Source organism: Myotis lucifugus, unplaced genomic scaffold, assembly GCF_000147115.1.
Source record: "Myotis lucifugus unplaced genomic scaffold, Myoluc2.0 scaffold_260, whole genome shotgun sequence".
Taxonomy (NCBI): Eukaryota; Metazoa; Chordata; class Mammalia; order Chiroptera; family Vespertilionidae; genus Myotis; species Myotis lucifugus.
Genome location: NW_005871308.1, coordinates 135,751 through 158,675, shown reverse-complemented (window position 1 = coordinate 158,675; position 22,925 = coordinate 135,751). Strand labels below are relative to the sequence as shown.

The following is a 22,925-nucleotide window of genomic DNA, read 5'->3' as shown; positions in this document are numbered from 1 at the left end:
ACCTCCCGGGTTCCCCCGTTGATGGCGCGTCGGGGGCGGCACGAGCCCGAATCGCGGTTGTTGACACCGCCCGGGGGGAGGAGGAAGGGAGGAAGAGGAGAATTCCCCAGTTCCCCCTCTTTCTCCCTCTTCTTCCCCCGCAGAGAGAGAGGGGGGCGGCGGAGAGGAGTGTCTTCAGTGGGGCGCCCCTAGGGGGGCCAGTGGCGCCAGTGCCGCCAGGCTGACCTCCCTGGGCGAACAATAACGCACCGGGGAAGGGGCGCGGGTCACATCCACACACAAACCTTTAAAAATATAGAAGCCATTTAGCTCACAGGCCACACAACAACAGCTGCAGATGGCGCCGGCCCATCATCTGTAGGTTCCTGACCTCCAATGTAGATACAGAACAGTCAGGGAAGGATGGGTCAACAAAGATGGCTGGTACTCATTCAAATGTTAAATGGGGAGCTATCTAAATAAGAATTAATTTTATAAATAGTTCATAGTGACACTTTCAAATAATGACAAATTTGTTCCTATATAACCTTGACTATGGAAACTAGAAGCACAGCCTGTACAGGAGGGTCCTGTGACTAAGCACCAGGAACAGCTCAGCGCTAAGCGAAGGTGCTCCGCCCTCCATCAGTGGCTGCTGCACCCTGCCCTCTCCCCGAAGCTCATGTCTGCAGTTCAGCTCTTCTTGTAGCTGGCACTTAAATAAACTCAGTAACTCAAGCACAGGAGAAAAGACATATTTTCCCTTCCTAACTGCCTGGATGGTATGTATATATTTAACAGAGAACATATACTAACTGCTTGTTAGAGCTGGTGGTATACAGCCGTGTTCCCAGTGATGGAAACAGAGAAGACACACAGGAAACAGGAACTAGAAATGCCAGGTCAGAAGGCCCAGGGCTCTGCAGGACCTGTCTTCCGCATTCTGACTACATGAGGGGAACTTTTAGCCGGAATTTCCTACCTTTTGGCAACTGTCACCACAAGCCAAATTTCACATGGACCTCAAAATGTGACCCTGTTTAGAATTAGGGTCTTTGCAGATGTAATTAGTTAAGATGAGGTCCTACTGGACTAGGGTGGGCCCTAAAGCCAGTGAGTAGCGTCCTTATAAGAAGAGAAGGCAAAGCCCTGGCTGATGAGGTTCAGTTGGTTGGGCACGAGCCAGGGCACAGAAAGATTTCCAGTTCTATTCCCTGTCAGAGCACATTGCTTGGGTTGCAGGCTTGATCCACTGTAGGGGGCATATAGGAGGCAGCTGACTGATGTTTCACTCTCATATCAATGTTTCTCTCTCAAAATTTTTTTAAGAGGGAAGACAGACAGACACACACACACACACACACACACACACACACAGGGAAGAAGGCCACGTGAAGACTGGTGCAGAGATTGGAGTGATGCAGTTACAAGCCATAGAGTGCCAAGGATGGCCAGGAGCCACCAGAAGCCAGGAAGGAAAGAATTTTTCCTAGAATATTCAGAGAGAGCATGGCCCTGACAATACTTTGATTTCAGATTTCTAACCTCCAGAGCTGTGAGAATAAATTTCTATTGTTTTAGTCACTATGTTTGTGGTAATTTGTTATGGCAGCCCCAGGAATCTACTCTACCCACCCAAATGGAGAGTGGCACCCTTTGTAACCAATGACAACAGTAACACTAATCAAATAATGAACAGCGAAACTTAACTCTGCCAACTCTAATTCAACAACAGCAAATCCCTGGTGCTTTTCTACAATAGCAGAGATAGGTAGTTAATTATGTGGACAAGAGGAGGAAGCAGGGCATGTCCTGATATCATTTAAAAGTGAAAAACAAATTTTCAGATTTTCCTTGGTTTAGTTAACAATGCTTCCAGAAATATTAAAGTAATTTTGTTTATGTCAATATAGCTAAAAATTTTAAGCTATGTAGTATCCAAGTCTACCACTACACAATTTAAGCCTTAAAGTTACTTCCAAGCATTTTTTTTGTTTTATTGCTTAAAGTATTACAAGGAGTATTATATATGTCTCCTTTTTTTTCTCCCCTTGACCTTCCCCTAGCCTCCCATACCCCCCAGTGTCGTGTGTCCATTCATTATGCTTATATGCATGCATACAAGTCCTTCGGTTGATCTCTTACCCACCCCCCACTTCCAAGCATTTTGATAACCTTTGTTTACAAGACATAGAAAGTAGGAAAAAATGTTGATCTATCAATTGAGCATTAACTATATACTGAGCACTGATCTCACCACTGAGTGAGGTGACTACTTAAGAAGGGAGCAGAGCTATTTCAGTTGACGGAGAGCAAGAACAATAGGAGCTACTAATTTATAGAATGCAGGGGTAGAAAGGGCCCCAAAAGCCAGCCTTACTGCCCTAACCGGTTTGGCTCAGTGGATAGAGCCCGCGGACTCAAGGGTCCCCGGTTTGATTCCGGTTAAGGGCATGTACCTTGGTTGTGGGCACATCCCCAGTGGGGAGTTTGCAGGAGGCAGCTGATCGATGTTTCTAACTCTCTATCCCTCTCTCCCTTCCTCTCTGTAAAAAAATCAATAAATTAAAAGAAAAAAAAAAGCCAGCCTTACCATTTTATTGAAGAATTGAAGAACTTGCCCAGCTGGTGTGGCTCAGTGGTTGAGCATCAACTTATGAACCAGAAGATTGAGATTCAATTCCTGGTCAGGGCATATGTCCGAGGTTGTGGGCTTGAGCTTCTCTCATCATTGATGTTTCTATCTCTTTCTCCTTTACTCTCTGAAATCAATAAAAAACATGTATATATTTTTAAAAGAATTGAAAGGTTTTTGTGGATGACTTGCTGCTCTCCCATACTGCCAGCATTATTGGAATAAACGCTCATATAAAAATAAAAATAAAAGAATTGAAGAACTTAAGGCTCAAAGAGTTTAAGAGTGACACACAAAGTGGCAGAGCAGGGTCTAAAACTCTTATCTTAAAAAATAACAACCATGGATCAATTAGAACCATGGCACCGTAACTGTGATACCAACTGAAGAAAAACTCACCCAGGTGACCAGAGGCCAAGGCTCCATTGTTGAGGCTGAGCTTCCGTCTGCTTTTTAAGAACACAGCTGTCAGTGCCCTGGCCAGTGTGGCTCAGTTGGTTGGGCATCCTCTTGTGCACCTACAGGTTGCTACCTTGATTCCCCATCAGAACACATGCCCAAGGTTGCGGGATCGGCCCCCATAGCTGAGCGATGTTTCTCTCTCCCTCTTCTTCCTCTCGCTCTAAAATGAAAAAACAAACAAACAAAAAACATATTGAAATCACAGCTGCCAAGAAGGGAAATCTGGTCAGAAGATGTGGTGGTTATGTCCAAAATGATCACATCAAGGAACTGCTGCAGCAGATGGGGATATTGCAAGACTATGTATTCAAAAGGACCTTGAAGTTGAAAAATAAAGATGTTCCTGGGGAGGCCTAATAAAAAGGAGTTTCAGCAATATAAATTTCAGACCATGTGCTATGTAAGATAAAACACTTTTTAAAGGAACAAAGAGGAATATTTCACATTGATAAAAGATATCTACTAAGAAGATAAAGCACTCATAAACCTTTATGCACTTAGCAACATAACATGGAAATCTTTAAAGCAGCAACTTATAGAAATACAAAGAGAAATTGGCAAATCACATCACAGAGGGACATTTTTATCATAATTCTCCCAGAAATTGTCAGTTCAAGAAAATTGAAAATATGTAAGGGTAGAGGATTTTAATAAAACAATTGATTAGCTATGATTTATGTAGAGATTTGTTTCTAATAAATAAAGAATACACATTACGTTAAAAAAAAAAAAAAAAAAGACCACAGCTTTGCCTATGTGCCAGCAAAGCAGTGGAGGCCATTTACCCAATGTGCTATTCCATACATAACTTATACTGTATACTTTATGAATCAATAAAAATTTACCAATTTTTAGTTATAAAAAAAAAAGATGTGGTGGGTTTCAGCTACCAGGAAGTGTGAGACAATAACCAGACTTTTTAAGAAAAACCATCTTCTTACTGATTCTTACTATATAGTTTATAAGTTAAATAATCAGAAATCACAGGTTCCAATGTGGAGAAAGCCTTTCTTCAAATCTGACAAATTGTCAATCTCTGTACATTTCAGCCTACAGCCATCCCACCATCTTGGCTTCGTGGTCCTTAGAACATGTCTTTTCCATCACCAAGATCAGTGACTCCCTCCCTAACTTCAGTACATACCAAATTACAGTGAATGCACATGACTTAATGTTCTCCTCAAGCTCTTTCCCTGAAGAACTCAGACAGTTTGAGTCATACACAAAGTTAGTAGCAGAGCTGGATTCTCATTAGGAATCTAAACATGAGAGACATTGGAAAGACTCATCTGTTCCATATTCCAGTGGAATCTGAATATCTGTGATGTCTCCAAAAAAAGTAAATGCTGCATAAAGAATTTTGCCATCCACTTCCTCTGTCAGCCCACCTACAAAGGCACCAAGCTCCTTTGGAACTAATGTCCTCCATACTCTTGGTATGGCTGCAGTAACAATGTGCTAGCAAGATAGTCAAAGGCCGGCCGAACCGGTTTGGCTCAGTGGATAGAGCGTCAGCCTGCGGACTCAAGGGTCCCAGGTTCGATTCTGGTCAAGGGCATGTATCTTGGTTGCAGGCACATCCCCACTGGGGGGCGTGCAGGAGGCAGCTGATTGATCTCTCTTCTCTCATTGATGTTTCTAACTCTCTATCCCTCTCCCTTCTTCTCTGTAAAAAGTCAATAAAATATATTAAAAAAAAAAAAGATAGTCAAAGGCCGGAAAAGGAGGGGTCCTGCAGTCTTTTGAGCACACAAAGTAACTTTTCCCCGTCCCTCTTCAGCCCGACATCTAGCCCCTCTGACAACTTCCAAATGAGCTCACCACCTCATTTCTCCTTCCTCTGTACAGTGACTACAATGATGCCAAAAAAGCGCAAATCTGATTACAGCACTGCCCTGCTTAACATTGCCCTAAAGCTCACCAATGCCCATAGGACCGGTCCAAATTCCTTAGCGTGGCATATAAGACCTTCATAACCTGACTCTCTAGCCTTTTCTCCTCCGCTTCCCCCGTCCAAATTATTTGCCTCCAAGAGCTAGACTTACTTCACCCCTCTAGGCTTTTGCTTTTCCTGCTCTCCACTCAGGCCAGTGCCCTGCTCCCACCTTGGAGCCTAACTCTTGACCTTTCAAACCTAGCTCTGGCCTCAGCACCCCCAGGATGTTTGCCCTCATCTTTCCAGATGGAGTGGTTATTCCCGGAAAACCCCAGCCCGACCCCCCTCAGCAATCAATCAAACAACTGCATCACGTGCTCACCAACCAATGGTGAGGCTGTTTCCATAATTCCCTAACTATTCTGGAAATGCCTCATCTAAGGAGCCAAGACTGAGAGTTTGGGATGCCAACCAAGGTCGCAATAACAGATCTCACCATTGTTCTGGTCTAGGTCCGAGGGAAAAGGACTTTGGGCAGCGCTAGGTTCAATGGAGCTATCAAGTCGTGAGCACCATTCAAACTGCAGGGGTAAAGCCTAAAGACACCGGTCCCCGCCGCTAAGTGCCGCCAGGTAGATCGCGAGCACCTTTCAAACTGCGTGGGTAAAACCCTTGAGACCGGGTCCTGGCCGCCAGGTAGATGGCGAGCACCTTTCAAACTGCGCGGGTAAAACCCTTGGGACCAGGTCCTGGCCGCCAGGTAGATGGCGAGCACCTTTCAAACTGCGCGGGTAAAACCCTTGGGACCAGGTCCTGGACGCCAGGTAGATCGCGAGCACCTTTCAAACTGCGCGGGTAAAACCCTTGGGACCAGGTCCTGGCCGCCAGGTAGATCGCGAGCACCTTTCAAACTTCCCGGTAAAACCCCATGAGACCTGCCCTGACCGCCAAGTAGATCGCCAGCACCTTTCAAACTGCGGCGGGTTTCCCGTGAGACCGGGTCCTGGCCGCTAAGTGCCGCCACCTAGATCCCAGCACCTTTCAAACTGCACGGGTAAAACTCATAAGAGACAGTGTCCTGGTCGCTACTTGCCGCCACGTTAATCAATAGATCGCCAGTACCAAGTACCGAACTGTGCGGGTAAAAACTCATAAGAGAGAGCGTCCTGGCCGCTATGTGTCGCCACGTTAATCAGTAGATCGCCAGTACCAAGTACCGAACTGCGCGGGTAAACCCGTGAGACCGGGTCCTGGCCGCTACTTGCCGCCACGTTAATCAACAGATCGCCAGTACCAAGTACCGAACTGTGCGGGTAAAACTCATAAGAGACAGCGTCCTGGCCGCTACGTGCATCAGTAGATCGCCAGTACCAAGTACCGAACTGCGCGGGTAAAACCTGTGACAGGTCTCTGGCAGCTACCTGCCGCCACGTTAATCAACAGATCGCCAGTACCAAGTACCGAACTGCGCGGGTAAAACCTGCGACAGGTCTCTGGCAGCTACCTGCCGCCGCTACGTAAATAGTGAGCACCATTCAAACCGCGGGGGTAAAAACCCCATGAGACCCGGCCCTGACTGCTACGTGCCGCCGCCACGTAGATCGTAAGCACATCCCGGCGGCCGCTATGTGCGGCTGCGTGCCACCACGTGCCGCCACGGGCCAACCACAACCTCGGTTCAAGACCGGTGTCACGTTCAAGACCGGTGTCACCGCCACGCAGGCACCCTGCGGTGTCAGCCATCTTGCCGCTGCTTCTTCCGCCGGAAGCCCGCTCCCGGGCCCCGCCCCTAACTCTCTAGCGCAGATGCCTGCACCAATCAGGTTCTGCAGCTGCACGGGTGGGGGCTGGAGGGGCGCAAATAGAAAACGCATATACATAGCCGCGTTACCCACGGTCGGCCGTCAGGAAATGGGAGGATCTATTGTACATTGGGCCAGACCTTAAGGAAAAGGGGGAGCCGACCAAAACGGAGCATTCCAAGGAATGGGATCACGTGGGTGAGGCCCGAAGGAGAGCCGGCCAAGCTCACGGAAAAAGGGAGGGTTCATGGAGGACAAGGACACGTAGACTGTTAGCCTTGGCCAATGTTGTTTTAAGGACTAAAGGAACCACAAAACACTTAGGATTTGAGCAACTGTTTGCTGTCTCAGACCTATCTTCCCAAGCCTTTCCCACTGCCAGGGGAAACCCCCAGTTGCAGAATTTGGGGAACTGGACATGCTGACCTGCATGCAGGACTGTTGGAGAGAAAAGGGACTGACAACCCACCACTAGCACGTCATGGAGGGAGTGGCCAGGTTCTGCATATCTCATCATGTCCTTCAGAAACATGTCACCCCTATATCGGTTCCAAGGCCAGCTTTGATCAGATGCCTGTTCCCTTAAGTTAAATGGAGCAAATATAAAGTCCTTCCATAACAGAAAGAAATGGGACAGTTATGCACACCTAGCTAACCCAAAATAGCCTGCTTATAACTGCAGGAAAGAATAAGCTATACAGAACTTCACTTGACCCTATTTACATCCTAAAATTATTTCCAGTGAAGAGATTTATAGAATAAAACTATGATCAGAGTACAACACAAGATAGGCAGTTTTATGGAGTTTTTTCTTTATTGAGAAACTTAAAGACTTGGATACATCAAATAAAACCAATTTCTGGGGAAAGATCAAAACCCACAACAGGAAAAAAAAAGTTAACACTGTCTGAGCTGTAGCAGAACCCAGAGAATATATTCTTTTAATTGAAAAATTCTAGGTGCTTCATAATTGACCTTTTGATACAAAATGACCTATTAAATTTGCAATTTGTGGTTCTTAGTGTTGAGGTCCATAGGACAAGCTAGGAAGTCTTCAAACCTTGAGCTGAATTTCATGAGGGGTTATTTGGCTTTTGAATCCTGAAAAGAAAAGCACCAACATAAATAATCAAAAGAACTTCAGAGATTCACTGAAATCTCTGGCGGATAAAAGGTATTACAGAGCAGGGTTTCTCAACCTCAGTGCTCACATTTTGGCCTGAAGAAAATTCTGCTGGGGCTATACTGTGCAGTGTAGAATGTTTAGCAGCATCCCTGGCCTATACCCACTAGATGCCAGTGACACATTCCCAGTTATGAGAACCAGAAATGTCTCCTGACATTGAGAAATGTCCTCTGAAGGGGCACACCTAATTTAGAGCCATGGACTTTGAGGATAACTAGTCTGTAAACCCTTACACCTCCCTCCTTGTAAGCCATCCTGTACTCAAAACTTTAGTTTTATGTTTCTGTTGCTTAAATTCCAAATGACAAAAGCCAAGGAACCATGGCTATGTTGAGTCAACCCCGACCATCATACCAGTTCTAGCCCGTACCACCTGCACTTTCCTTGACTGTGCCTCTGCTCATTTGGTTCTCTCGTTGATCAGCCTTTGTCAGAGGTCCTAGTTAAGCTTCACTCACCCAATCCCCTGCAGACAGGGACCATGGTCCCCAAGTCCAGAAGTTGACTGGAACACATGCTGTAACTGTAGTCAGGTATGTGTCTGTCTCTTCCACTTTGACACCAAGGCCTGTGCCTACTGTGTTCCCAGAGCTAAGCAGTGGCTATATACACAGCTGACCCTCACCAATCTCAAACCAGGAAGGTGGTCATAGAAATGAGGCTGTGAGATCTGATTATATTCATCATTATTCCAAACCAAAAATGTGATTACGAAAATCTGCTTATAACCATCAGGAAAGGATAAGCTATGCAAAATTTCTAACTAGGTGCTTATTGAGAAAACTGTTGTTTGCTCCTTATAATTTATAACCTGTACTCTTTTCTCCATGTTAATTCATCCAGATGATAGAAAAAACCCAGATGGCAGCATCCCCAAGTTAACTAGCTCTACATATTGTCCCTAAATTTTTAGGAAGATATTCACAAGTCAAACTATTATAGAAAACAAAAAATAGCCGAACGTACGTTTTTTCCTTGCCTAAGAGGTAGCAGCAGCAACAGTGCCCACCTTCTGGGCAGCTTCTTTCTTGGCATGATGAGCCTGTAGGACTGCCACAGCTTCATCCACCTGTGAGAAATCTCCAGGCGGTCAGTGACATCTAAGCAGAGCCCCTCCACTCCTCCCTGATGCCCAGGTCCAGTGGTGGCTTCTCCTGGTGCTGCTTTCTCAAATACCCACACCAGAGCGGCCCCTTCTCTCTGCCACATGTGGGGGTCCAAGGCCACCGGTCATCATCCGCAGCTGAGACCACCCTGCTCACCTTGGAGCGGAGAGACTCGGGGGACTCCAGCATGTGCAGCAGCTCGGAGTTGTCGATCTCTAGAAGCATTCCCGTAATCTTTCCAGCCAGGTTCGAATGCATGGTTTGGATGAGAGGGAACAAACGTTCGCCTATGGGAAGATACTCAAGTAAAAACCAAGTTGAATCCCGGGAAAGAATAGACACTGGTGTCCAGGTCAGTACCAGGCACTGGCCCCCTCTTGTGCAAGCACGTACCCAGCATCTGCTTCTGTTCCTGGGGGGGTGCTGCAGCCAGCATGGAGGCGGTCAGGGGCTCCTGCCCCTGCACATGGACCGCAGGCTGGGGTGCCTGGGAACCAGGAGAGGCAGCGGGTTAGCACCAAGGAAAAGACACTTGAGAGTGATCAAGAGGGTGACTGTTCAACATCTGAAAGTCTACTATGTGAAAGAGGAGGTGGAGTAGTTGTCTTTGCTCTCAGGAACGTAGAGAGTGTGAAGCGAGGAATCGTGGTGTGGGCACAGACACACAGCCAACTACCCTAAGAACAGTATGCTATTGGAAGGAAATAAAACAAACCTACAATGCTTGGCAACCATCTATCAAATGATTTTGATTTATTTAAGGTTGTTTACCCAAGGTTACCCAAGCATTCAAAACCTTAATAAAATTTAAAACCTTGTTAATAAGTAAGGTACAGTGAACATGTGTATGTATAGCCTTTTCCTAAAAATTAGTTTTTTCCTTTAGAATGAATTCCTAGTAAAGACCAGGTCAAAGGGTATGCATATCAAACCATTTATAATTACATCCCACATAACCTTTATTGTACCAAATGTTTTTATTGTATCAAATACTTGAGGACTATCAACATGCAAGGTCAATGCCAAATAGAGCTCTAAAAGTAGGGCCTTGTAGGCAAAAAATATTTCACATAGCATCAAGTTCTGGGGAATATTCAACTTCAAGAGCATGGAGCAGGAGGAAGCAGCTCCTGGATCACAAGACTGGTATGTCTCCTCCAAGCAAAGTGCTACTGAGCTTTTCAACAAACCAGTTGCAGCATGGCTTGCCTGGGTGGCACAGCTCCAGAGATAGCAAGTTCCAGCTTAGACAACCTAATATCTGGGTCCAACTGCCCCACCTCAACTCAACACCTCTGAAACTGAACTCTGTGACATGAAGTTCTTTCCTGCCTCAATATATTCATTACCTTGTAGAGCAGCTAAGGATCCATTAAGCCATTGGAGGTGAAAGAGAAATGAAAGCTCAATGAGCCGAATGAACACACATACATTGTAAAAAGGAAAGCAGGAAGCACCGGCAGTCTCCTCTGGGGCATATCCAAGGGAACTGTTTTAGGAAGAACACTTTTAAGCCCCTTCTGGCCTGCTAGAGGGCCCCTCAAGGGCAGTGTCACCACACACGACACAGCATCCTGACACAGAGCAGGCATTTTACACCTGTTTAAGGAATCAAAGCAAGGCATCTTTTAAATCGCACGGGAACGGGGGAAATCCTTTAGCGGTGTTTGGTGGACCCACCTGCAGAGGTGGTATGGCAGGGTGAGGGCTGCGGACACTGGAGGCATACTTGTAAGGTGCAACAGCCCGGGGAGCAGCAGCAGCCACAGCAGCGCGAGGTGCTAAGTTCTGCACAGCTGTGGGAACACCTTAGGAAAAGAACAAGTAAAATTAAAGCCCATCAGTCTGGGCAAAGACCCGTCAAATCCCATCTTTCCCCATTCTGTGTGCATCCAATACCACCTCCAGACTGGCAGCTGTCAGTCAGCCCTTGCTGGGCGGCACCAGCCCCACCAAAGTCCATAGCCAAGCGGTCCGGGCACTCAGACCCTACAACAGACCAGCAAATGCACATCAGTGTTGGCAGATGTCCAACTGGCCACGCCCCACAGAAGGAGAAATTCCAAAGTATGTTCAAACACATCACACAGGGGGCCTCTACTGCTACTCTCAAGGAACAGCCAACAGATAGCATACAACTCTTTCCACCTTTTGGCATACAGGACATACTCTGTAAAAAAAAGTTTCCTTAACTCTCCCAACTCCACCCAGAAGAACGGGCTGCCTCTAGTCATCCAGCTAACAAACTTCTACCACTAACCTTGTTCACATGGCTCACCAATGAGCAAAGACTCTTAAAAGTAACCAGCACTCCTAGAATGAATTGTTTCTTTGCCCCTTTGTACCTACCTAAGCACACAGCTAAGATGACAGAACCAGGACTCAAAGATGAGCCAACAAACTGACCGACCCTGGGCAGAGCCTAGTCCTCCTGAGCCCTCCTCCCCAGGCCATGCTCCTCAAGGCCAGGTTGCTCACCGACTCTCTGAGCAGTGGTAGGGAGGCCACGAGAGGCCGGAGCATTACCAGTTGGAGCCAGGTGGCGAAGAGCTGGACGAGGCCCAGACTGGCGTATAGCACTTGGCATTCCTTGGAAGCCTGGTGAAAAGATAAAAATTGTACATCAGCAACGAATAATGTGGACCAGAACTTAAGGCTGCACCTCAGAGGTGGGGCAAAGAGGAGAGGCAGGGGAGACCAGGATTAAGTATATCCTGGGTAATCAATCCGTTTCCCACCACCTACCTTGAGGTCTCCCACCTTGCTGCCAGCGTGGATTAGGTCTCATCTGTGCTAACTGGTTAGGTGTGTAATATGGAGGCCTTCCCTGAGCCTGCAAGAGAGAGCACCCAAGCCCATTTATTTCAAGGACCTGAGTCCACACTAGAGAAGCATCTGATCTCACTACCAGGCCTTGGCTAATTCAGGAAGCGGCTCTCTCTCTACTCAAAAGGAAGGTCAGTTAATGGAGAGTATTTTATTTCATCCCTGCCACTGTACGTATGACCATGGATAAATCCTTCATTTTATTTGAAGGACCCTTCCCTGTCGTTCTAGAACTCTGATATCCCCAACCACTGCAGGAGCCACCGTCAGTGGGCAGGTTCCAGAGCCATGAATGTACAGCAGACCCACCTGTGGAACTGCTGGCACAAAATAGCCACCAGCTGCAGGCTGGAACTGATTTAAGATGGCATTGGCAGGGAGTGCTCTCATTCCGGCCACCCTCTGCATATACTGGTTGGTCAGGTGAGCCTTTCGCTCTTCCTTCCTCTGGGCCAGGGCGACATACAGTGGCTTGGAGCCCACAATGCGTCCATTCATCTCAGTGACTGCTTTGGTAGCCTCTTCAGGAGATGAGAAGCAGACAAAGCCAAACCCTTTGCTTCTCCCATCCTCCAGCATTACCTACAAAAAGGAGACCAGCTTTAGAAAAAAGGTGTTCTAAGTTCTGGCAGCTATTAAGACTCAGAAAACCTGGGTTCTGCTGAAAGAAATCATGTCTAGAAGAGGGGTTGTTCACCCTGTTCCAAACCAATTGAGTCACAACTTCTAAGGGTAGGACTTAGGCATTTTCTTTGTTAGAGTCTAAAGTTCCGGAACACTATGAAATGGCTAATGGTTTAAACCAGGAACTGAAAGATGTTCCATGATATCCAGTAGCACAGGTATCTCTAGGTATCCACAAGAGATCTAGATGGTAATGTCAAGCAATTTAATTGTAGAATTCATCTGCCTAAGAGCTTGATGAACAAAATTTTAATAGCACGCTTAGGATATGCTTTGGAGACACTACATGTGGGAAGGAGTTAAAACCAATGACTGCTATTCAATGGGAGTAACAGCTGAAAAATGACCAGCTGGGAGACAGTTGGATCCTAGTCCTGGCTCTGCAACTTCTAAGCTGTACAACATTAACACAACACTTACTTCTCCTCTGAGCCTCAATGTCCATGAGGCAAATAGCTAGAGAGCCACATGTCCACTGGTTCAGGCAGTCTTTTCCCAGCTCGTCTTTCACAAATGGCTTTTCCCCACTTGAAAAGGTTATTTACTACTTCCCCTGGCCTGTCTGTTCACAAGTGCTGGTAGCAATATGAATGTGTGTGTGGCATCATTTTGTCTTGGCTCACTGCATGGAGAGCCTCCTTAAGGAGAGGACATGGAAGTGAAGGTGTGTATCAACCCAACAACTCTCTACCTATGAAATGGACCAACAAGGTAAGATCAAGATACCTTGATCATGAAAATGGTGCCTATGAAACTTCAAGATATAGTTCTTTTGCTCTCTTCTTGCAAGTGACAACTGGACTATTGTGCTGATTAGGCAAGGAGATTAGCATTCCTTGCACTGATGGAGGCCAGTCAAGGGGGTGATATGATGGAAGGGGAGAGGAACTAGAGAAACCCCACAGGGCAGTCTCTGGTCACCTCTCCACTATAACTGATGATGACACTCCCAGGTTGTGAGTGACTTAAGCTAAGCGCCAGGACAGGGTCACCGAGCGTCTTTACTGGCTCAGCCGGCCTTTCTCATCACCTAAAGGACTTTGTGACACCTGCTGCACCTCTGCTGAGCAGGACTAGAGTCTGCGACCCAAAACTTTCAGATCCTATCACATTCCTGAAGTGCCAAAACCATAGGTCACCATCCTGATATAACTAGCATTCTTTTGCTCAAGGACTCAAATTCCTTGACTTTATTTTTATTTTTTTAAAAATATATTTCTCTACTGATTTAAGAGAGGAAGGGAGAGGGAGGAAGAGATAGAAACATCAATGATGAGAGAGTCATTGATTGGCTGCCTTCTGCATGGCCCCCACTGGGGACCAAGCCCGCAGCCCGGGCATGTGCCCTTGGCCGGAATCGAACTTGGGACCTTTTAGTCCCCAGGCCGACGCTCTATCCACTGAGTCAAACTGGCTAGAGCAAATTCCTTGACTTTAAAATAGGGTTCACATACTTACCCTGCTAACTCAGTTGATTTGATTATCAAAGAAAAATCAAGCAAATGATGCAAATTGCAAAACATGGAAAAACAAACTTCCCACTCATCTTTCCTTCTTTCTCAGACCAGGATGGAAATTCTCACCCCAGCTCTAAAATCCTCACAATACCTTCGTTCAGGGAGAAAGTGTGGCAGAGCTGTAGAGACAGGCCGCAAGACAAATGAAAAACAACCCGTCTGGATTTCCTCTGCTTTACTGTGGCACCATCTGTCCCCACACTAGCACGAAGCAGCAAAGAATGGGAAAGATTCAGGTGCTCTGGGGGGGTTGGCAGTGAGGGACTCATATTCATCTCCATACCCCAGGACTTGGGAGACAAGACAGCGCAGTAATAACCTAATGAATTGTCATTCTCCAGAGCATACACTCAGATGGCTAATTGAATGCCAGGAGGAATTTGCTAGATTAATGTGGTAGCTACTCTCAGAAATGAACACAATTTAGATCCTATTCCGTCAATGAAACCAATGCCAATAAAGTGCTAAATGATTACAACTTCTGTTTTCAATCCGAGAATCTCAGTATAAAATACCTTAGCACTGGTGATGGATCCGAAAGGAGAAAACTCTTTCCTTAACTTCTCATCGTCAATGGTGTCATCCAAGTTCTTAATGTAGAGATTCACCCCCTACCGCAGAAGAATCACTATTAGTCTTTTTTTACCCCCTTTTCCCCATATATTCCATAAGACAGTGGTTTCTCAAAGTGTAGGCTTCAGACCAGCAGCAGCAGCATCTTTGGGTACTTGTTTGGAATGTAAATTCTCAGGCCAGAATCCAAACCTAATGAACTCTGGGGTGTAGCAACCCATGTGTGTTTGTTTATATTGATTTTAGAGAGAGGAAGAAAGAAGAGAGAAAGATCCATCAGCTGCCTCCTGCATGCCCCCTAGCAGAGATTGAGGCCGAAACCCGAGCATATACTCTGACTGGGAATCAAGTGGCAACCTCTCGGTGTATGGGATGCCGCCCAACCGAGCTACACCAGCCGGAGCAGCAATCTGTGTTTTAACAAGCCCTGCAGGGGATTCTGATGCAGGCTCAAAGTTGAGAAACTACCACTCTAAGATTCTGATAGGAGCACCATGTACTCACCTGCTATTATCATCTCCTCACAGCTGCTCTGGCTGACCACTCATCCCAGCAGGGCTCCCCTTGCCACCATTCCAAACAAATGCATATCATTTAAATAAAAGGAACCACATAACTAAGACTGAGGCTTCTGGAACAGAGTCCCTAAAGGAATAAATTAATCTCTTTGGTCCCCGTTCTAGAATTGCTGCTGTATCTGGTAGGCATATCCTTTTAAGCCTGATGATGGTGAGCAGGCTCCAAGTCCCAAGAAAGTCTGTTAAATATCTGGGTGCTCTGCCAACACACATAGTAAATTCCTTGTTGGTAGGCTGTGCCAAGACCACCTCTCACCTGGTATCGACTAATTCTCTCTTGCTTCAGTTGTTCAAATTTCCGTTTTAACTCAGCCTGCCGTTCCACTTTCTTCTGTGCACGGCCTACAAAAATGACTTTCCCACTGATTTCTTTTCCATTCATCTCTTCCACAGCCTAAAGAAGAAATAAATATGCATCTTTAAAACAGGATGCAGAGGCAGGGGCCTCGCTCTGGAGATCTGTAAGACCCACCAAATATTCCGAGAAAGAAATCTTCCCTATAGGGCTAAAAACTAACTTCACTCTGTCTCTGAAGTCAGCTAAGCAAATTCAAACTTCCTCATCAATAGAACGGGGTTAATATTTAGATGGGTTATTGGCCCAGATAACATGGGGGGTGGGGGGGGGGGGAATTGCACAGTTGTATAAATACAAGCATGGGAGACAGAGCCTGGCTTAATCATCTGGCTGTCATTAGATTCAGTTCTTTTGTGGGTACGAAGTGATACATGTCAAGGGCCTAGAATGTATCTAATGCTACGCCCACAGGTAGCTGATGTCCTATTATCAAATCACAAACTCTCTGGTCTATAGTTCCCTTGCCTATGAATGGGAACAAACACCTGTCACCTGTCCTATTTCCAACCTGCAAGGCCGAAGAGCTAAGGTGACAGGTATGTGCCAGGTGCTTTGAAAACAGTTAACTGATACATTAACATGTAAAACCCCTTAAGAAGGCCATTCCAGAGCACAGTAACTGTACATCACTACTAGACACTGAGATAATTCCAGCTCCACTCTATGTGTTACCAAGGCCCTAGCTGCACTCTGGAGCCTTCCTATAAAATTTTCCCGACCCTGGTGGTACTCTCACCTTATTGGCATCCTCGTGTTTTTCGTAACTCACGAAGCCAAAGCCTTTGGATTTCCCAGTGGGATCTCTCATCACCTTGACACTTAAGGTCTTACCTATTACCAAAGGACAGAACTATTAGTAACACCATCGGTACCACAGTTCAAGGAGCCCACTTGAAGCAACCTCTTGCTAAACCCAGATGGACTACTAAGAAAGAGACACCGTGCCTGGCCTTCTAATTCTGACCAAGCTGCTGAGATGGCCTTGGAGCTTGGACGAGGTAGAGTAAAGCCAAGAGCTGAGGCCTGGAATCTATTCTTAGCTACGCTGTGACCTTTGTCATGGAAGGTGTTTTACTTCTGGGTCTAGGTGCCCTCTTCTCTTCATTGAAAACAGATGAAGTCCAGGTCTGGTGGACTATGAAAGAGGGCACATGGGCCAAAGGACCTGACTCACCAAACTGGCTGAACAGCTCTTTCAGACTCTCATCATCCACCTCTTCCCCAAAGTTTTTGATATACACATTAGTGAACTCCTTGGCTTTGGCCCCAAGCTCGGCTTCCCGCTCTTTTCGAGACTTGAATCTGCCCACAAACCTAAAAGGAACCCATGAAAAACAGTGATCATCCAGAGGAACAAGCCATGATTTCCAGGGACCAAAGGAATGCAGGTTAAAGGCTGACAGGAGAAGTTAAAACACAAGTCCCAGTCCAACCACCAAGAAAGCAAGCTCAGAAATGCCCAACTCCCCACAGAAAGAAGAAGCAGGACTGTCCTGCAGGGACCAGCCCCAAGGCTCCTGGTTCACACCAGGCTCCTCCTACCACATCACACTGCCTTCGTGAAGAAACCTGATGACCAAGTTTTTTAAACGTCCATTTCTGTGCATCTATGTAAATGCATAGAAAAGGTCTGGAAGGATACAAACCAAACTGTTAACAGTGGTTAATCTGAGGAGTGAAATTGCTGGAGTGGACTACCTTTACTTTTTCACTTTATTCATTTCATTGTTGTTTACACTTAATAGGAATGTATCCATACATTGAATATCTTTAGGTTTCCCTCTAGTGATATCTTTGGGCACATACACATTATCAATGCAACCCATCCCCTGGTCTGCTCAACAACGCAGAGGACAGAAATAATCTTTGTTTATTATAGCCAAGACTTATTGTCTCTTCTCCTCTCCTCTCCTCTCCTCTCCTCTCCTCTCCTCTCCTCGATGGCTTAGCTAAGATCTCCATGTCTCCATTCTGCAATAACCACACCAAAGCAACAAGGTCTATTATAAATAGTGTCTTCTGGGATGGGATGAGATTTTTTTATTGTAACCAAACTGAGTATTACTGTGGAGCCAGCCTGTGATAAAAGGCTACAGAGTCATAAATTAGCCAAGTGGAGATCCAGGGACAATTTGGCAAGTGACCCCATGGACAGACCAAGGTCACATGGCTAATATACAGCTCCTGGTTAGTCCAGGGCCCTCTCCACTCTGCCGCTGGCCAAGACCCCTGCTCAGAGTGGGCTTTGAGCCGTTTTCCAGCCAGCCCAGGTGCCAATGAGCATAAGACCCAGACATGTGCTTTTAAGGGAGAGGCGGCAGGCAGGCCATGGCTTGGGCAGGAAGCCCACCTTTGGTGAGTCACAAGGGCTGCCATGGCTCAGCAGGGAGACTCACCAGCCCAGGAGTGGAGAGGTAGGAGCAGGCCACACTTGGGCCGAGAGAACCAGGAGCCGCCTTGTGTGTGTCAGTTAATACCGAGGTGGGGCCATGGCTGGCTCATGCGATGGCTGTTGCTCCAGACTGGGACACTCACACTTTGCGGTCATTGAGGAGCATGCCGTTCATCTTCTCGATGGCCTTGTCTGCAGCCTCTTGGGTCTCGAAGTGAACGAAGGCATAACCCTTAGAGCCATTCTCGTCACACACCACCTGTCAAAGACAAGGCAGGCCACGTTAGTGCCACTGGCCAGCTCCCGAGATTCAAGAACCAGATGGTCTCTTACTCAGGGTCTCCCATGTCTGAGGCTTTTAGCCTACCCCGGGGCAAACTGCAGGAGGCTACAGCAATTAAGGTTTTTCTAACCCTCACTACAGCATCAGGCACTCGGTAATGTTCCATTTACAAATGGTAGCCATGTAAACAACCACCACACAAGTTGTTAGCAATTCTCCACATAAACAGGTGCAGAGAAAATGAAGGTGAGTTTATGCTTCTAAAATGACTACACACAGCTTCCTGGAAACCACAGGCACTGCTCTGGGTTCCCGCCCCCAACAGAAACCTTTTCGTGCTTTCCAAAGTTAGAAGACAGGAAGGATATTTCAGGCAGAGGGAAGAACAAAGACACAAAAGCACCTGCTAGTTATGTTGGGTTGTGGCACGAGATTATCTACAGGGAACATTTAGGCCTAAGAGCCATTTCCAGAATTTTGAAAATTTACATGCCCTGGCACCCAAAACCCAGGCAGTTTCCCGTTTAGTATTTATTTTGTTTTGTTTTCAGAATAGTTATTCTGCTGCAATTATTTAATCAGTGTTTACCTTGCAGGACAGAATGTTTCCAAACGCAGAAAAAGTATCATAAAGTGCCTTGTTATCTATAGATTTGTCCAAGTTCTTGATGAAGACGTTTCCCACACCCGATTTTCTCAAAGAGGGATCCCTTTGAGACCACATGATGCGGATTGGCTTTCCCTTAATCACATCAAAGTTCATAGTATCCAAGGCCCGCTCAGCTGCAAGAGAAACACATTTTAGTCGAGGATATAAAACACCTCATGTAGGTATCTGCCACTATCCCAGGAATAGGTAATCCCAGGACTTTTCAAGGTAATAACTGATAAAAGGCAACTCTTACAATTAAAGGGCATCAGATGCCTCTAGCCTGTGTTGCTACTGAGGGTAAAATAACTTCTAGCCAAGTAATCTACTTCATGGCTGAAGTCTCAACCCCTCTGGGTCTGCATTCTTGTTGGGTGTTGGGTCAGGGAATCAGGCAAGATAATCTAAATGGCCTTATGGCACCAGGATCAAATGATAACAGTAGTGGGGGATTTGTTCCAAGACACCACCACCCCCAGCAGATGCCTGAAACCACGGATGGTACCAAGCCTTATATATGTTTTTTCCTGTACATACATACCTATGACAAAATTTAATTTATAAATTAGGTAAGAAACTTAGCAGTAACTAGTAATAAAATGAAGCAATTTTCGCAATACACTGTAATGAAAGTTATAAGGTGGTCTCCCTGTCTCAAAATATCTTATTGTACTATACTCAACTTTTCACTTAAATGAAGCACTTTCCAGTTCTCTCTGGCATATCTGAATTGCCGTATCACTACTCTTGTGCTTTGGGGCCATTACCAAGTAAAATAAGGGTTACTTGAGCACAAGCACTGCACTGCTGCAGTCGATCTGATAACGGAGACAGCTAAGTGACTTGACCAACTGGCGGGCAGTGTACGGAGCATGAGTATGCGGGACAAAGGATAACTTGTCCTGGGCAGGATGGCGGGAGATCTCATCACGCTACTCAGAATAGCGTGCAATTTAAAACTTATGAATTATTTCTGGAATTTTCCATTTAATATTTTTGGACCACGGTTGACCACAGGTAACTGAAAACATAGAAAGCAAAACAGGAAATAAGGGGGGACTACTGTACCTCCTATTTGATTAAGCTTTTTTATCACTTATAAGACATTGCAGCCTATCACGCACCGTGACAGGTGGGACAAATGAAATTATCCACTTTATAAAATTAACAAACTTACGTTCAGGGTGGCTAAATGATGCGGCTAACTAGTGATTAAGAAACTAACACCCACCTGGGCAGCCCGCGCAGCTCAGTGGTTGATAACTGACACATGAACCAGGAGGTCATAGGTTCGATTCCCGGGCCTGGGCACATGCCTGGGTTGTGGGCACATGTCTGGGTTATGGGCTCGATCCCCAGTATGGGGCATGCAGGAGGCAGCTGATCAATGATTCTCATTATTGATGTTTCTATCTTTCTCTCTCTTTCCCTTCCTCCCTAAAATGTATTAAAAAAAAGAAACTAACACCATTGTCTAACCATTATGAAGCTAACACAGAATAATACAGAATTAACAAAACTGTGAGCAAGTGATTGGGACTGAAAATGTGCTATCCCTGGTTTCAGCTCCGTTTCTTATATTCTCAGTTTCTGAGAACAGAAATTGATTCAGATAAAAAGCCTCAATCACCAAAATGATAAATATTCATGGTCACACATAGAAATGTTCTTTGTATTACGAGACAAGAAAGATAAAACTGCAGCATCTTTCTGCCTAAGTAGACAGTGCACGTAGGCCCTGCACCTGGTGGTTTCCAGGCCTTCAAATGCCTTGGTGTCCAAACAAATTCTCCATCCAAGGCCTTGGTTCCTTAGCTTCCCACCAAATCCATGTGTGCACCATGGAGACCATTTAAAGGACCAGAAGCTAAAATTTATCATCACATGCAGTCAGGAGTAATTCTCTTTGCTCGTAGTAACAAGGACCCAGGGCTGGTGGCCATTTACCCTGATTTATGCAATGATAGTATTACCCAGGAATGTCCTCCATGAAGGAATGGGGGGGTGGGGAGGTTTTCTGTCTCAAGGCACCGTCTCACTGCACCGTCTCACTTTAAAAGGGGACAAAATTCCCTAACGGCCCCTCCACAAGCTGAGCTGCCCAGCCAGCCAACAAGTATCCCCCCCCATCCCCCAAACCAGGGCAACCCCAAACCAGGAAAGGTCCAGGCACAGGGGAGTTTGCTTGTGATAACCAGCTGAGACCCCCAATCTGTGTTGTTTCATTAATTAGCAGAGAAGGAACCCATTCCAACACGGCTCCTCTTCTATTTCCAGACAGTGCTGCAGAAGGCAAGTCAGCTTAGCCTGACAAATGGGGCTGCACTTATTTATAGCAGGGAGAGGGCCTGCAGAGCTATGTGTTGGCAGACAACACTGACCAATGGCTTCTGCTACTATAAGTGACAGGACTTTTGTTCAGAAGCGTCAAGAAGGCAGGCAACAGCCAACACACCCACTCCTCCCACCTAAAAAGGCCACACTCAGCTACCTTCTTTGTGCCTGTGGCCAGACACAAGCCAGCTCAGAGCACACTGAGCTGACGGGAGCAGTGCCTTGTGTGTCCCAGCAAGTCCTATCCTCTGGCCTCAGCTGCATCCTGGGCAAGTGGCATTCTCTGTGCTTCACAGACAGCAAACCAAGTGGGGACAACAACAGGGACCTGGAGACCCTTTGCCACAGAATGGCTGGTTTCTCCTGGTAATGATCTCTACAGTTGTTCCTTGCTAATCTGGAGTCACGTGCAGCCCCTGATTAGGTTTCCGCAGGCCTGGCCACTGCCACCACGCCTGGGGCATACCTCCCCACGCCACTGCTCCACGCTAAGGCCCAACGTGGGTCCTCGGAGCACTGCACTGGCAGGCCCAGCTTGGCCTCCGACCTCCTGCTGTCCCTTCTCCTTCTCAGGAGCCCTACAGTCTATAGGCTTCAGATGGGAGGAAATAAAGGGTTTTGACAAGTGTAAAGCGCTGTTCACAGGTGAAATGATAATCCCCATCAGCCAGCGATTTCCCTAGCCGAGCTTCCCCAGGCTACCTTGAGATCCATTCTCCACAGACCTGGTCTCCTCCCGACAGAACTCCCCCCACACCAGCTTGCAAACACCCTGATCAGGGAGCTGGCCTGGCACGCGAGGCTCTGGTGGTGCGAACTCAAGTGCCTGCTCAAATTTAACGCAGAGACGCGTCCCCCTGCTTCCTACCTGCCTGGAAAGATGCGAATCGGCACAAAAATCAAACCGATTCTCAGTCCGGGGGGGTAAAGGTAGGAGAAGGGGCTGAGGTTCCGCCACCTCAAATTTCTGCAGGAATTGCATTTCAATGGTGCTCCCTGGCAGGCCTGTGAGGGCACCTGCCCACGATCACTCAGCAGCCAGGGGCTCTCACACACCAGCTCCACTGGACCACACGCACCCTGGGAGCGCGGCGACTTCCCCCCGAGACCATTTCAGTCTCCTTGGGCTCCAACCCCTCTGCCACCACTGATTAGCCCAAGGTCACCCAGGGAGCAAGTGGTGGGGACCGGACTGAAAAACTCTGGCCATCGGATGCCAGGATCCCACGTTCTGCGCCCCTGCATCCCGGCTCCCCACATGGCTGCTGGGGCCACGGTGCTGTCTGCGGTCGCGGGGCCCCCTCCATGGGGGCAGGGACCTGCCTGGGGGATGGATGGCTCTTAGGCGCCCCCCCACCCCCCCCCCCCCGCTCCCCCCGGATCCCGGGCATCTGCGGGCAGCTCCCACTCACCGTCGGCCGGCTGCTGGAAGTTGACGTAGGCATAGCCCAGGGAGCGGCGGGTGATCATGTCGCGGCAGACCCGGATGGACAGCACAGGCCCCGCAGGGCTGAACTTTTCATACAGCATGGCCTCGGTGACGTCCGAGTGCAGGTCGCCCACGTACAGGGAGGCCATGGGGTAGCTGCTGGCGGCAGCGTTCATCTCCCCAGCCCCCACGACCCCAAGCCCCGCCAGGACTCCTTACGAGGACCAGCACCGGACAAAAGGGGATCTTCCCGGAG

At 47.1% G+C, this 22,925-nt stretch overlaps 2 protein-coding genes and 1 non-coding gene across 6 annotated transcripts in view; all 3 read right to left on the bottom strand.

The window, feature by feature from the left end:
- Nucleotides 1–6,674, bottom strand: part of LOC111827987 (peptidyl-prolyl cis-trans isomerase E-like) — a 21,251-nt gene extending 14,577 nt beyond the window's left edge. Inside the window, exons 1-3 of the mRNA XM_023762765.1 lie at nt 6,457–6,674; nt 3,014–3,236; nt 2,573–2,741 (exon numbers count right to left, since the gene is read on the bottom strand). The gene's annotated coding sequence lies outside the window, so the exon portion shown is untranslated. The remainder of the gene's footprint in view (nt 1–2,572; nt 2,742–3,013; nt 3,237–6,456) is intronic.
- Nucleotides 6,675–7,544: 870 nt separating this feature from the next.
- Nucleotides 7,545–22,925, bottom strand: PABPC4 (poly(A) binding protein cytoplasmic 4). Of its 4 annotated transcripts, none has more exons than XM_006099114.2 (16): nt 22,653–22,925; nt 18,847–19,040; nt 18,118–18,233; nt 16,757–16,896; nt 16,319–16,413; nt 15,481–15,618; nt 14,589–14,684; nt 12,182–12,454; nt 11,792–11,879; nt 11,525–11,644; nt 10,949–11,035; nt 10,727–10,854; nt 9,440–9,533; nt 9,203–9,333; nt 8,907–9,009; nt 7,545–7,855 (listed from the first exon to the last, which is right to left on the bottom strand). In XM_006099114.2, exons 1-15 carry the CDS (start codon nt 22,843–22,845, stop codon nt 8,920–8,922), a joined length of 1,983 nt encoding a protein of 660 aa, XP_006099176.1. In that variant the 5' UTR covers nt 22,846–22,925; the 3' UTR covers nt 7,545–7,855; nt 8,907–8,919. The 4 variants fall into 4 exon arrangements, with proteins under 4 accessions (XP_006099176.1, XP_006099180.1, XP_006099178.1 ...); XM_006099116.3 differs by having other exon boundaries at nt 7,547–7,855; nt 11,573–11,644; XM_006099118.2 differs by lacking the exon at nt 10,949–11,035 and having other exon boundaries at nt 11,573–11,644; nt 22,653–22,919.
- LOC111827993 lies at nt 14,180–14,313 on the bottom strand. The gene has a single exon (XR_002831738.1). It is a non-coding gene; the product is annotated as a small nucleolar RNA SNORA55 (small nucleolar RNA).